Source organism: Triticum aestivum, chromosome 4D, assembly GCF_018294505.1.
Source record: "Triticum aestivum cultivar Chinese Spring chromosome 4D, IWGSC CS RefSeq v2.1, whole genome shotgun sequence".
Taxonomy (NCBI): Eukaryota; Viridiplantae; Streptophyta; class Magnoliopsida; order Poales; family Poaceae; genus Triticum; species Triticum aestivum.
In genome coordinates, this window is record NC_057805.1 from 20,080,457 (window position 1) to 20,094,426 (window position 13,970).

At 49.7% G+C, this 13,970-nt stretch overlaps 3 protein-coding genes across 3 annotated transcripts; all 3 read right to left on the minus strand.

Moving 5' to 3' along the window:
- Positions 1 to 1,090: 1,090 nt before the first annotated feature.
- LOC123095848 (microsomal glutathione S-transferase 3) lies at positions 1,091 to 2,961 on the minus strand. The gene is made up of 4 exons (XM_044517418.1): positions 2,735 to 2,961; positions 2,559 to 2,634; positions 2,274 to 2,446; positions 1,091 to 1,385 (listed from the first exon to the last, which is right to left on the minus strand). Exons 1-4 carry the CDS (start codon positions 2,845 to 2,847, stop codon positions 1,301 to 1,303), a joined length of 447 nt encoding a protein of 148 aa, XP_044373353.1. The 5' UTR covers positions 2,848 to 2,961; the 3' UTR covers positions 1,091 to 1,300.
- Positions 2,962 to 10,105: 7,144 nt separating this feature from the next.
- LOC123099462 (basic blue protein) lies at positions 10,106 to 11,010 on the minus strand. The gene is made up of 2 exons (XM_044521614.1): positions 10,637 to 11,010; positions 10,106 to 10,547 (listed from the first exon to the last, which is right to left on the minus strand). Exons 1-2 carry the CDS (start codon positions 10,818 to 10,820, stop codon positions 10,348 to 10,350), a joined length of 384 nt encoding a protein of 127 aa, XP_044377549.1. The 5' UTR covers positions 10,821 to 11,010; the 3' UTR covers positions 10,106 to 10,347.
- A 1,636-nt stretch (positions 11,011 to 12,646) lies between these two features.
- LOC123099463 (chemocyanin) lies at positions 12,647 to 13,729 on the minus strand. The gene is made up of 2 exons (XM_044521615.1): positions 13,450 to 13,729; positions 12,647 to 13,081 (listed from the first exon to the last, which is right to left on the minus strand). Exons 1-2 carry the CDS (start codon positions 13,622 to 13,624, stop codon positions 12,882 to 12,884), a joined length of 375 nt encoding a protein of 124 aa, XP_044377550.1. The 5' UTR covers positions 13,625 to 13,729; the 3' UTR covers positions 12,647 to 12,881.
- Between the last annotated feature and the right edge of the window lie 241 nt (positions 13,730 to 13,970).

The following is a 13,970-nucleotide window of genomic DNA, read 5'->3' on the forward strand; positions in this document are numbered from 1 at the left end:
CTCCCCAGTCCCGGTCCACTTCAGCAATCTCTGTTTGGGAAATGATCCGAAGGTTCAATTTAGACCGGGATTGCAGAGTTCAGGGTGCAATCGACCGGGATTTTAACTTGGGGGTTCATTTCGCCGGACCTCTACAAGTTCAAGGTTTAAAATGGACTTTTTCCTTTTTAAAGTGGAAAAGCTCTGCTGCTTGGTTACAAATCGATATATTTTACTGCATGCACTGGGCAGGGCCCACCAAACAACGGTGCCAATATTTTGGCGGAGCCTTTCCACGCCCGCGACTCGCCAATGAATCGGCGAGATTAACATGGAGGGGCGCAGGGCGCGCCGGGCGAGCCAATTTTCAGGCGCCGGTCCAAACGGCCACCAAAATACGTGGGCGAGCCAACTTTTTGGCAGGGCTAGTGTTGGTAGTGATCCAAACAGCCCCTAGGACTCTACTGTTACCGATTTGTCGGGTTTTATTTGATTAATTTTTGTCAGACTTTCAGATTTGACTGTGTGATTCTTAGTTATGCAGAGGCCGGGTGTTACTCATAATGTTTTGTATCCGCTTGATGCTTCATTTTAAGATAATAAAATCGCCCTTTATCAGAAAAAAAAATTGAACTTTATGAAGTTTTGATCGAAGTTTCACCAAGATTGTAGGAAAATTTACCAACATTCACAATATCAAATCAATATAATTAGGTGTATCAAGGAATTAATTTTCATATTACACATGTTTAGTGTCGTAGACGTTGATATTTTTCAATATAAATTTGAAGTTTGACTTGAGACGAATCTTATATACAACAGAGTAAAAAGATACCAGAGGGAGTACGGGCTGTTTCTTGGCGAGGTTTACTTTGTCACCTTTTGGGTACACCAACGATGGCCATGGCGTGACAATTGACAAATCCACACTGTTTCCTCTACATGTCCTGTACGAGGGAAGCAAAACTTCCCTTCTGGCACACGCGGGAGGCCTAAGATTGCGTCTCCAGCTTATGATTGCATCAGACACAGGCGCATACAGCATTACATAACGTTAAAATTCTTCGGACATAACAACGAACATTATCATGTCCCGGAGACGTCAGGCAAGGAAATTGGAAGGAGATTCACCACCATGTTTAAAACTGTGCTGCAAAAGCTACAAAACCTCGATGTTACAAATTGTCTCCACCCAGCCTTATTCTGTGAGTAAAACAGACGCACACACATTTTTGGACACTATAAAAGACACCACCACCACGCCTAAATGACTCGAGTCACAGCACCTATCAAGTCAGGCATCAGTCCCGACTCCGGAGCCTCATATGGCCTCCCTGATGACAAGGTTGATGCCGAACGACGCCGTGCAGAGGATCAGCCCGATGATCGCCAAGAAGTTGAGCCCCCTGCAGAGTTCACCAAAGCGAAAAGGAAATCGACAAGATCAGAACCGCTTTGATAAAAAATCAACTTGACATGCACAAAAAGGAAACGAAATTCTTCTATGCCGATGCAATTTCAGGCCCATCGACGCGTTATTTGGAGTCATAAGCTGCAAATTTGGTTCAAGTCAACCTTTTTCATACTCAATTCAGAGCTCACGACTTTGCTCCTCCTAGTTATCGTTTATAAAACCGGTTGGTTGACATAGGACAGAAGCTTAGGTAGAATTATTTATTTTTTGACCCTGAGAAGCTTAGGTAGGATTGCAACATCACATCCAATAACCAATGTTCTACTTTATGATGCAATGTGAATGGATCTCACCTACCAACCAAGGTCTTCCTTCACCTACAGCAATGGCCCATGTCAATTCAGAAAAGAGATGTGCAGACAACCAGTAGTGGTGTGGGGTGCTAACTGTTACTAGCTGCTGGGGCCTCAGCCAAAATTGGGAATGAAGAATTGGAGACAAAAGGCATCTCTCTGTGTGCAGTGCAGGAGGTTGAAGGAACACTTCAAAGCTACTTCAGGTCGTCGGTGAGAATCATTGAAGCCGCTCATTATGAGCGCACCTTTGACATGGCTTGGTTAGTGGAGCAGCACCAAGTTGAGCCCTGCTCTGCCCACTCACCGCATTAATGAGTTGAGTGTGGTTGACTAATACTATCCTATCAATGGAATCAAATGGCTAATTCAGGCTGAGAATTTCCTAAGGAAAGTAGTGAAACATGCTGGAAATCAAGTGGATATCTATTGCTTCACACCCAACCGGTTTGATTTGGATGTCAGGATCATCTGAAATTCTGAATCAACTGCATATGGACCAGTCGCAGAGCAAAAGGCAAACGTACCCAAGCTTGAGGCGGTTCTCCGGGACGCCGGTGGCGTAGCCCTTGAAGTAGAAGAACCTGGCGACGGTGTAGAGGACCCCCAGCGCGGCGGCGACGACCGGGTGCTGCAGGCCACCGAGCAGCACCGTGACGAAGAAGAGCGGCATCATCTCCAGCGAGTTCTGGTGCCCCCTCTGCAACCCCACAGCACAACCCCGCAAGAATTCAGTCAGTCAACTCGCTCGAATAACAGAGACGAAATGAAATCAGCGGGGCGGAGAGGGAATCTGGCGGGCGGCGGCGGACCTGGACGCAGTTGAAGCGCTTGGCGTCCTTGTTCTCCGACTCGACGGCGTACAGCGTGGGGTAGAACACCTTGTACCTGAAACAAGCAGCGGCAGGATCGCCGAAGCTCCATCAAATCCTCCAAGAATCAAATCAAGAAGCAGAGCGAGCGCGGAGCAGAGGCGGCGGGCACGTACTTCTTGCGGGCGGCGCCGACCTGGAAGCTCATCCAGAAGTTGAGGAAGGCGTAGGCCACCACGGTGAGCACCACGTAGCCGTACTCCTTGCTCAGCTCCACCAACACCGCCATCGTCGTCTACCCACCTTGGTCTCTTCTCTGCTGGATTTTCTTTCTTCCTTGGGAACTGAGATTGGATGGGAATGGGGGATGGCGTGGAGGTCAATCTTATAGAGAGAGAGAGTGGAGGGGTCTAGAGAAGTCCCAGAATAAGTTCCTGCCCTCCGGCCCAAGATAGCCTTGACCGATTCCCTCCTCGGGCCCATCTCGGCCACGCCACGCACCCAATGGGCCAGCCAGCACGTAGTCCTAATTACTTACCCTTTTCTCCCCTCTGTCCCTTATCTTTTTCCAGCGAGGCATTGGAGATATTCCAGACTCCTTTTTTTTGGATGAAAATGTTTCAAGACGATAGATAGTAAGCATTGAGTGCTTACTAATTTGGAACGAACACGTTCAATTGTTTTTGGGATTTTCATGTTCAATTTGACCTGGAGAGAGCTTTGCCGCTAAGACTCTGCTCAGGTCAAAGGGAGGCTGGCCGGCGTCACGCGTGACGTCTGCCTGGACGTCGCCATTGGAATCATCGACATCTCGATTCTGGAATGAATCTACTGGAATGAATTCCATGGTTTTGGAGACCCACGAGCCACGAGCACACAGAGGCAGAGAGGTCGAAGGAGTCTTCGGTCTGAGATCGTGGAAGAAACCAACGACGTGGACTCTGCTCTCGACTTGCAGAAAAAGAAAGAAAATCGCGGGCTGGTAGTTGACGGCGTGGAAAGCGATTGAACGGTCGACCGGGCTGTTTGTAAGAAATCATGGAAATGGAAGACTGATGCGGGTCTCGTGCCCAGTTCGTTTGGTAGCACTAACTACTCCGCCTTCACTGTTTAGTCATTTTGTCTGATTTCCTTGCTTTTCAGAAGATGTGGGGCAGGTGGTTGTGCGAAAATGGGAGAACAAATTGGAGTTACAAATGACTTTTAAGCAGGTCTTTCTTTCTTTTTTTAATCAGGTCTTTCTGATTGCAGACTCGGCGTTTACAACTTTACATGAGTAAAATCGCCCAGGAGTCAGGAGTGCATCACATTTTCAGGTCCTGAATAACCTCCGTCCCGATCGCCCCTCTCCCATCGTTCCAACCCGTGCCGTCTTCCACCGTCATGATGGAGCCGCTGCAAGAGGACTCGACGGAAACGATCATCGTCCCGCCAGAGTCGGAGGGCCTGAGCATGGTGGCCGCCCTCAAGGGCGTGCCCGCGGAACGCAATGCCCGCCACCATAAGGCAAAGAAGTAGGCGGGCGGTGCGCTGGTGACCTGCCAGGGCAGACCTCATCCAGCAAAGCGCACCGCCACCCTGGTATCACCCAGGCTATAGACTGTGTGGTCGTCCCAGCTAAAATCGCCCTACTACTACTGAAAGCTGAATAAAACTGTTGCTTATTGATGATTTGGTGCGGCATACAAGAGTATATAAGAGGGTACAAACCGACTTGGGGTAGGGGTACAAAACTGACTTGGACTAGAAGTCGTATACCATAATGACTACTCTAACATCCCCCCGCAGTATCAACGGCAGGCTCGACGACGTTGAGACTGAAACAGATATCTTGAAACGGCTTAGTAGGCAGTGCCTTGGTGAAAATGTCAGCAAACTGAGCCGTAGAGGGAACATGAAGCACCCGAACCTGACCAAGAGCAACCTTTTCACGAACAAAATGAATATCAATCTCAATATGCTTTGTGCGTCGGTGTTGAACTGGATTGCTGGTCATGTAGACTGCTGATATGTTGTCACAGTAGACAATAGTGGCCTGCTCAATAGGCCTGTGTAGCTCGGAGAGTAACTGCCGAATCCAAATTGTATCTGCAACGGCATGTGCCACAGCGCGATACTCAGCCTCGGCCGACGAACGTGAGACTGTAACCTGTCTTTTCGAAGACCAAGAAATCAAATTGTTACAAAGAAAAACACAAAAACCGGAAGTGGACCTTCGAGTGTCAGGACAACCAGCCCAGTCTGCATCAGAGTATGCGGTAAGCGAGTTTGGAGAAGAATTATTGAGGTGGAGACCATGATTGAGAGTTCCTTTTAAATACCGAAGAATGCGTTTAACATGATTATAGTGAGGAACCCGGGGATCATGCATATAGAGACATGCTTGTTGAACAGCAAAAGAGATTTCAGGACGAGTAATGGTGAGATATTGCAGAGCACCTGTTAGGCTACGATAGAGAGTATGATCGGAAAAGGGTTCACCGGTAGCCGAAAGTTTAAAACTAGTATCGACAGGAGTGCGAGATGATTGACAGTCAAGCATACCAGCACGATTAAGAAGATCAAGAATATACTGGCGTTGGGAAAGAAAAAGGCTGGAGGAATCTTGAACAACAGTAATGCCTAAGAAATGATGAAGGAGTCCTAGGTCAGTCATAGAAAATTCAGATCTAAGAAGAGAGACAATATGATCTAAGAACTTTTGAGAGGAGGCGGTAAGAATGATATCATCTACATAGAGAAGTAAATAGGCAGTGTCAGAAGTTTGATGATACACAAAAAGAGAGGTATCGGAGAGAGATGGAGTGAAGCATATTGTTTGAATGAAGGAGGAAAAGCGTTGAAACCAAGCTCGTGGGGCCTGTTTAAGACCGTAGAGAGATTTCTGAAGAAGACATACATGAGTTGGAAAGGATGGATTTTCAAAACCCAGAGGTTGCTGGCAGTAGACAGTTTCTTGAAGGGAACCATGGAGGAAAGCATTTTTAACATCAAGTTGGTGAATGGGCCATGAAGAGGAGACAGCAACACTAAGAACGGTGCGAATGGTGCTAGGTTTAACAACAGGAGAGAAGGTTTCTTCGTAATCAATTCCTTGTTGCTGAGAAAAGCCACGAGAAACCCACCTGGCTTTATATCGTGAGAGGCTCCCATCGGAGTGGAACTTTTGGCGAAAAATTCATTTGCCAGAAACAATATTTGTATTGGGAGGACGAGGAACAAGTTGCCAGGTGTTGTTTTGAAGTAAAGCATTATATTCTTCTTGCATGGCAGCGGCCCAATTGGGATCAAGTAGAGCAGTTTTGTAATTCTTTGGAAGAGAAGTGAGAGATACGGAGGTATGAAGGTTTAGGCGGTCTTGGGGTTGATGAAATCTTGATTTGGCCCTAGTACGCATGCGATGATCATTAATCGGGGCTGCTGAATAGCACGAGGGGGTAAGGTGGGTACTGGTGAGTCTGACGCAGCGGAAGAGTCGGATGAAGGAGTAGGGCTTGGTGGTGGAGTGGGAGCAGGGCTGGGTGGTGGAGTGGGAGTAGGGGCCGGGGTGTTGGGGAGGGAGCAGGGGTCGGGGGTGTTGGGGACGTCTCGGGTGGGGTGAGTGTATGGTTGGGATTGGCTATGGTGGGTGTTAATGGTGATGGTGATAAGTTGTGTTCGGCAGGTAGGGGAGTATATAGTTGGAAAGGACGGGGAGAGGGGGTGTTTACGGAGCTAGGGGTGTTGGATGGTGTAGTAGTGCGTTGTGAGAAAGGAAAAATGTGCTCAGCAAACGTGACATGACGAGACACATGAACGTGTCCGGTGTGAAGGTCTAGACAGCGATAGCCTTTGTGCTCGTTAGAGAAGCCGAGAAAAGCACATGGGATAGAGCGTGGTGACAATTTATTTGCAGAAGTGGCGTAGGCATTGGGAAAACAGAGACAGCCGAAAACACGAACCGCGGAGTAGTCGGGGTGGGAAAGAAAGAGGGAATAATAGGGAGTAGTGTTGGGTTTAGTTTTAGAAGGTCGAATATTTAGAAGGAAGGTGGCCATGTGTAGGGCTTCAGCCCAAAACTTGGGAGGCATAGATGATTGAATGAGGAGAGTGCGAACTATATCATTGAGGGTGCGAAGAGAGCGTTCTGCTTTACCATTTTGAGGGGAGGTGTAGGGACATGAGAACCTAAGCAGGATGCCATGTTGTAAGAAGAAAGTACGATTTTTAATGTTATCAAACTCGCGACCATTGTCACATTGGATAAAGCGAATTGGGAGGAAGAAGTGAACAGACACATAGCGTTGAAAATTAAGGAAAAGAGAATGGACCTCGGATTTGTTGCGTAGAGGAAAAGTCCAGACAAAGTGGGTGAAATCATCTAGGATAACAAGGTAGTATTTAAAACCCGAAACACTTGCAATGGGAGAGGTCCATAAATCACAATGTATTAATTCAAAGGGATAAGTGCTACAAGAACTAGAGGAACTAAAGGGAAGACGCACATGTTTGCCTAATTGACAAGACTCGCAAAACACAGAATTATGAGAGTCCCTATTACATGGTATGGTAAATTCACTAAGCATAGAAGCTAAGACGGCGGGGTTGGGATGGCCCAAGCGACGATGCCAGAGATCGACGGAGGCCAGCATGGATGTTGGAGGGGTGGCGGCAGGAACTCCATTAAGAGAATAAAGATCACCGGAGCTATTGAAGCGAGCGATCTCGGCCTTGGTCAGGTAATCCTTCACAGATAAACCAAAAGTGTCAAATTCAGCCGAAACTAGATTGTCGCAAGTAAATTGGCGAACAGAGATAAGATTTTTAATGAGGGCGGGTGCAACTAGAACATCGCGAAGTAAAAGAGGTTTGGTGGAAGAGGGAAGTTGAGCCTGACCAACACAATATATAGGAATAGGTGATCCATTTCCAAGGATAATGGAAGGGAAAGGAGATTTAGTGCAAGAAGATAACCAATTACTAGATGCAGACATATGACTAGAGGCCCCTGAATCAAAGATCCAATCCGTACATGAGTTTCCTTGTGCAGCAAAGTTATTCATGGCCTGGAGAAAGGCAGCTTGATCCCAGCTCGGCGTCGCAGGTGAGGGTGGCGTCGGAAGCAGTGCCGGCGGATACGATGGTGAAGGCAGTAGGGCCAGCTGGGGAGTGTAGTGGGCATTGGCCGGCTGTGGTGGGGGTGGCGTCGGGAGCAGGCCGGCTGAGGTGTGTAGTAGGCGCCGCCGTCGGTGCTGTAATGACCATAAGGAGCATACGTCGGGACGGCGTGATAGGCATTGGCCGGCTGTCGGGGGTTGAGAACCCCGGGAGCACCAGTAGGCAGCCGAAGGCCGGGTTGCTAGGCACCTGAGTATGCCGGCGGAGCACCGAGGGTGGACGGAGCGGACCAGGGCATGGGCCATGCTTGAACAAGCCCCGTCCAAGGATCATGAGGAGGCCGCCATGCAACCGCAGATGGAGCACTGGTGGGTGGTGCAGGACTCGGTGCTGGTGATGTCGTAGGCGGAACCGAACGAGTCGACGGCGGCCTGTAGATAGGGTTTTTGCCGCGGTAGTTCGGACTAGGACGCCAGCCTGGGGGCGGTTCAACAGATGACGATGCGGACGGCCCGGCGGCAGGAGCCGGCCTGGAAGGCGGCGCTGGTGTAGAGGACAGAGGAGGACGAGCCGTAGCATGAAAGACCTTGGGGCGAGAGTCCTTGCGAGTTTGTGTTTCCGCCGCGAGTTGTAGCAAGGAACGAATTTCAGCGAAGGTAGGAGGGGGCCGTATCATCGGTATGAACGAGGCTTGCTTGTCAAAGTCTTCGCTGAGGCCGACGACGACGATATTGATTAGCTGTGAGTCGCTAACTGTATCGCCGAGTTCGCGGAGCTCATCACCAATGGTCTTAACGCGCTGGCAGAACAGGTTCACCGGGGCGTCTCCTTGCACCATATTGCGAAGCTCGGTGTGGAGAGCGTTTTTCCGAGCGTCGGTGTTGCTTTGGAAGAGCTGACGGAGGGAGTGCCAGATGTTGGCAGCGGTGGCGCCGCCGTGATCGAGCATGTTGAAGATCTCGGTGGTGATGCGGGTGTAGAACCACTGGACGATCGCGAGATCGTCTTTCAACCATTGCGGATCGTCGGGACGGGGAAGACAGTTGGCGGCGACATGCGAGCGCAGGTTGCAGCGGCCGAGGTGGAGATCGAAGAGATGTCTCCAATGGTAGTAGTTGTGGGTGGCGAGATTAAGAACTATAGGGATGTAGGGGCTGACGTCGGAGATTGTGTCAGCAAGAGATATTGGTGCGGCGAGGATGGGTGCAGGGTAGTTTTGTGGAGCTATGGTGAGGGCCGAGAGAGAAGCGGCCGCGACGTTGGCAGCCTTGGCGATGAGTGCGGCCCGGCGCTCGAAGTAGCCAGACGGCGGCGGCGGCTGTGGCGTTGGCGGAGCCATACCCTAAACCCTGGGACCGGTATCTGATACCATGAAAGCTGAATAAAACTGTTGCTTATTTATGATTTGATGCGGCATACAAGGGTATATAAGAGGGTGCAAACCGACTTGGGGTAGGGGTACAAAACTGACTTGGACTAGAAGTCGTATACCATAATGACTACTCTAACAACTACGTCTCCTAGCACCTCGATCAACAACAACCGTTGTAGCAATCCACGTCATCCTTCACCTTCGGCCATCGAGACCCGCTCACTGTCAACCTCAACACCGACTACAGTCTCTGGCGCTTGTCCGATCGCGGGTGCCAATGGTGGGCCCCTCGTCTGTCTTCATAGCCGCCAGCATCGGTGCCTAGTCATTGTTTGCCGCAATGCCTCATCGAAGCAGGATGATGAGGCGATAAGATGAAGGCCGATTCGGAGGTCTCCAAAATATTGGTTGTGAAGATGTCGGACTTGGGTCACGATGCACCGAAAATTGTCCAAGTCTACTGTGCAAGCATATTGGAGCGCTTCACGCAAACGAAGGAGGCCGGATTAACCAAAGATTGAGTTCTCTGGCCTAGACAGACGGACCTACAACTTTTGAGATCGATTGGATGTAAGACTTATGAACATCCGGTGCTTTTGGATGTGACTGCATATATTTAAAACTATTAAACGTATGATTAAATTGGTATTGATCGGGATATGCATGTACTCCTACCAAGGAGAGAGTCGCCTCTACTTTCGACTCGCAGAAAAGGAAATCGCTTACGGATAGTTCACGGCGTGGAAAGTGAGTGAACGATCGACAGAGCTGTTCATAATAAATCACAGAAAACGGAAGACTGATATGGGTCTCGTCTCCAGTTCGTTTGGTAGCACTGCCTCCGCTGTTTAGTCATTTTGTCTGATTTCCTTGTTCTTCAGATGTGCGGCAGGTAGTGGAGTTAGAACTGACTTCTAATGAGGTCTTTCTCATTGCCGGTTCAGCGGTTCACATCAGCAAAATCATCCAGCAGTGTAGAACTGCAACCAGCCGGTCAGAGAGTGCATCACATTTTCAGGTCTGAATGACCAAGCGGTGGATCACCAACCATTGCATGCTTTCTGATGAACACAAGGACTAAACGAGTCACTGAAAATGCATAAAAGGGACGAAACATCGTCGTCGTCGTAGGCAGAGACATGAACTTCCCATTCATCACACATAATAAGACCAAACACATCCCGTCAGAGTCCACACAGCACACGCAGATAGTCGTCTAACACCCACAGACACACAAACACATCTAGAACTACAAACCAACCCTCACGGCAACCAAATGTAACGGAGGAGAGCCCAGCTTGAACATGGCAATGCGGGCGGTCAGGCGGCGTTGACGACCATCTTCATCCCGAAGTTGCAGTGGTAGAGGCGGGTGCACATGAAGCGGTTGTCGCCCCTGACCAGCCTCACGGCGTCGTTGCCGGACTCGTAGGTCCTCGACCCCGCCGGCGTGGTGCACCCGTTGTACCCGTCCTCGCCCACCGCCACCACGTTGTGGATCAGCGGGTTGTACCTGAACACTGCGCGACCGCGCCCGGAAAAGACGAGAACCGTCAGAAACCTTTGGCGCAGATCAGAACGCAAGATGTGTGCGTTAGGTTTTGCTTACCGAGGACGTCGCCGGCGCGGAACTGCTTCCCGTTGGGCCAGCTCCCGCTGCTGAGGGACCAGCCGCCGCCGTCCCCGACGTAGTAGGTGGCCGCGCTGGCGACGCCCATGCAGCAGCACGCGACGGCGAGCGCCGCGGCGGCGGCGACGGCGACACGGCTTGCACCGCCTCTTCCCCCGGCCATCTCGCTAGCCACCGGCCGGAGCGCTTTCGCCTCCGAGGGAGTGGTGAGTGGTGACTGGTGATGCAAGCGAAGCAGGGCGCTCACAAATGAAGGTGGCAGTGCTGTGAAGTAGAGCCAGCGGCAGCTAGCTGAAGGTGAAGGGAAGGGGAGCGTGGTGCAGCTGGCCGGTGGCAGGCCGCCTCGGGGCGCGGGAGCGCAGTGCGATCAATGCCCGCAGCGTGGCGTCGCAGGAGGCCGCAGTGTATGGCTTCAATGCGGCATAGGACGCGAGCCCGTGATCGCACCAGGACCGGTCAGCTACACGGACAAGTTCTACATTCATGGCATCGATGCCGGCCTACTGGCATCGGAGACGGGATACGTTTTCCTTAACAACAGCATTTGTTGTGTGAAACCTTGTTGTTTGCGGAATTCTATATTCAAAGAGCGGACCAAACGCTAGACGACCGAGCTACCGACGAACTGGGCCGCCCATTAGCCAGCTTTAGCGTAGTGTTTTCTGTATGGTTCTCTTCCGTTTGGGGGAACCTTTTATCAGGTTTCTGAACCTGTTTTGTTGGTTGGTTTCTTTCACTGGTTTTCCGTTTTTCTTTTCTTTTCATTTTATCATAGATTCAAAATTTCAAAAAAATGTTGGAAATCATCAAATTTTATTTAGAATTTTAAAAATTACTCATTTTTTAAATATCTTCAGTTTTTTAAAAAAACTTTTTTTGGAAAAAATAAAAATCTTCAACTTTTTCAAAGTTTCAAAAAATATTCGTCAGTTTTAAAAAGTGTTCACGTATTTAGAAAAAAATCAAACTTTTAGAACATTTTTCGAATTTAAAAAAAAAATCTTAAAATGCTCATAATTTAAAATGCTCATAATTTAAAAAAATCTGCCGTTTGAAATTACTTTTTCATGTTTTTAAGAAAATGTTCAAACATATTCGGAATTTGTTTTTTTACGAAAAATTTCAAATTTTGTTTGTGCTCTAAAAAACACTTCGAATTTTTTATATGTGTTTTTCAAAAAAAAGTTCATATAATTCAAACACATGCAACTATGCTACGACACCACACGCTGCGGTAGCCGCTAGTATGTCAGCCCGGTTGGATCACCCTATGCACCCCGCTACTGCTGGATGCAACGAGCGACATATAGGGGTTCCCATTGTTTGCCACAAGTAGAGAACACCCTAGCTGCGTTGGGTTGGGCTCTCCTTTTGTTTTTAGAGAGAGAAGGCGTTGGGCTATCTACTACCAAATAGAGGGAAAGGGAGCGAAATTACTTTTAAAGTGGTACCCCTTGCAGAGGTCAGTTCTAAATTCGAAAAAAAAATCACGTGTTGGATTTTTCACATTGAGATCTTTGAAACTAGATCCCATCTTAATAGATTTCGACGAACTTTTTTTTCACGGACAATCCCATAGGCGGAAGCACGGTTTTTTTCTACATTTTTTTCCTTTTTGAGAAGCACATATTTGTGTCTGCATGAGATATTAGGGTCCTTGGCGAACTAAAGCGATTGATCGGTCCCTCTCCCTCTCAGCGGATCGTCAGATATTAGGGTTCCTGTTTTTACTCCAGATAGTATGATATAAGATTTGTCTTAAGTCAAACTATGTAAAGTTTGACCAGATTTATAAGAAAAATTGTCAACATTCACACTACCAAATCAATGTCATTCGATGCATCATAGATTTAATTTTCATGTTGTATATCTTTAGTTTTTTAGATAGATGTTGGTAATTCTTAAATATAAACTTGATCAGACTTTACGAATTTGACTTTAAACAAAACTTACACACAGAGTAAAAAGAAATGGAAGGAGTATCACAAAGGACACAACAACTCAAAATTCTGATATACAAGCATTAAAGCACGTACAACCGGAACAACAGAGTATATTAATCTCTCTAGCTAGTGCCAACCGGCCAGACGGCCCAACCCCCACGAACTCGGGCATTTTATTGAACACGTACTACGCATCATGCAGTAGCTTCAGTCACTCGAAGAAGGAAAGTAAACTAAAGTTAATAAGCACCGGCCGGCCGGCCGATGGACGGAGAGACGGATCATGCGGCGGTGACGGCCATCTTCATGCCGGCCTGGCAGTGGCCAGGGACGCTGCAGATGAAGTAGTTGGTGCCGCGGGCGAGCGTGACGCGGTCGCTGCCGGAGTTGTACGTCCTGCCGCCCCTCGCCGCGCTGCACGACCTGTACCCCGCCGCGCTCACCGCCACCACGTTGTGCGCCCCGCGCCCGTACCTGAACACTGCACCCACATACATTTATTTCAGCCCACAAGTTAGTACGAGAAACAGTGCTATTATAGTGGCGCCAGTCCGTGTGGCGTTTCCCGACTCGTCACGGTGAAAAGTCACTCTTTTTCACAGCAGTGGAGCACTGTGGCGCGCATGCGTCTCTTGGCAGCGACAGCGACCCAGCAAGCATGCACGACCCACGGTGCACGACGTACTCTTGCCACAGACATGTCACGTCTGCTCTACTGAGGGCAACGGGACCCTAGCTAGCTATGCTTGCCGTGATCGAGCTTGTAGCGTAGTACGAGACGAGAGTGAAGCTGGAAGAAGAAAGTAATTAACGTGGCACGCATGGGAGGGAGGGAGGGCGAGCACTCACGCAGCACGTCGCCGGCGCGGAAGCGCTTGCCCCTGGGCCAGCCGCCGGAGCTGAGGGCCCATCCGTTGCGGTCGCCGACGGTGTACACCTTGGACTCGGCGAAGTCGCCGTGGAGGAGCAGGCAGAGGAGGACCAGCGCGAGCACGGCGGTGGCACTGCCGCTTCCCTGAGCCATCGCTACTGCTTTGGAAGTGGGAGTGGAAGGGAGGTGCGGCCGTGCAGGAGCAGAGGAAGTGAAGGCTAGGAGCGCGTGAGTGCGAGTGGAGGCTTGGGTGGGTGGTGGTGCTCGGGGCCTCCTTTTATAGCCGGCTGCCGTGCCAGCGCATGGCGAAGACTGAGAGGCCAAGAGTGTGGCTGCTATCACACGGGTTGCCACACCGGCGCGGCGCGTGTGAACAACGTCTAGCCACTGTGGAAGCAGTGCAGTGCCGTGCTGGTGTGAGTCCAAGGGGAGAGCCCACACCGGGGATAGCTTCCTAGCTGGGAAAGTTGGTGGTCGTGGAGGAATTTACTTGGGTTGA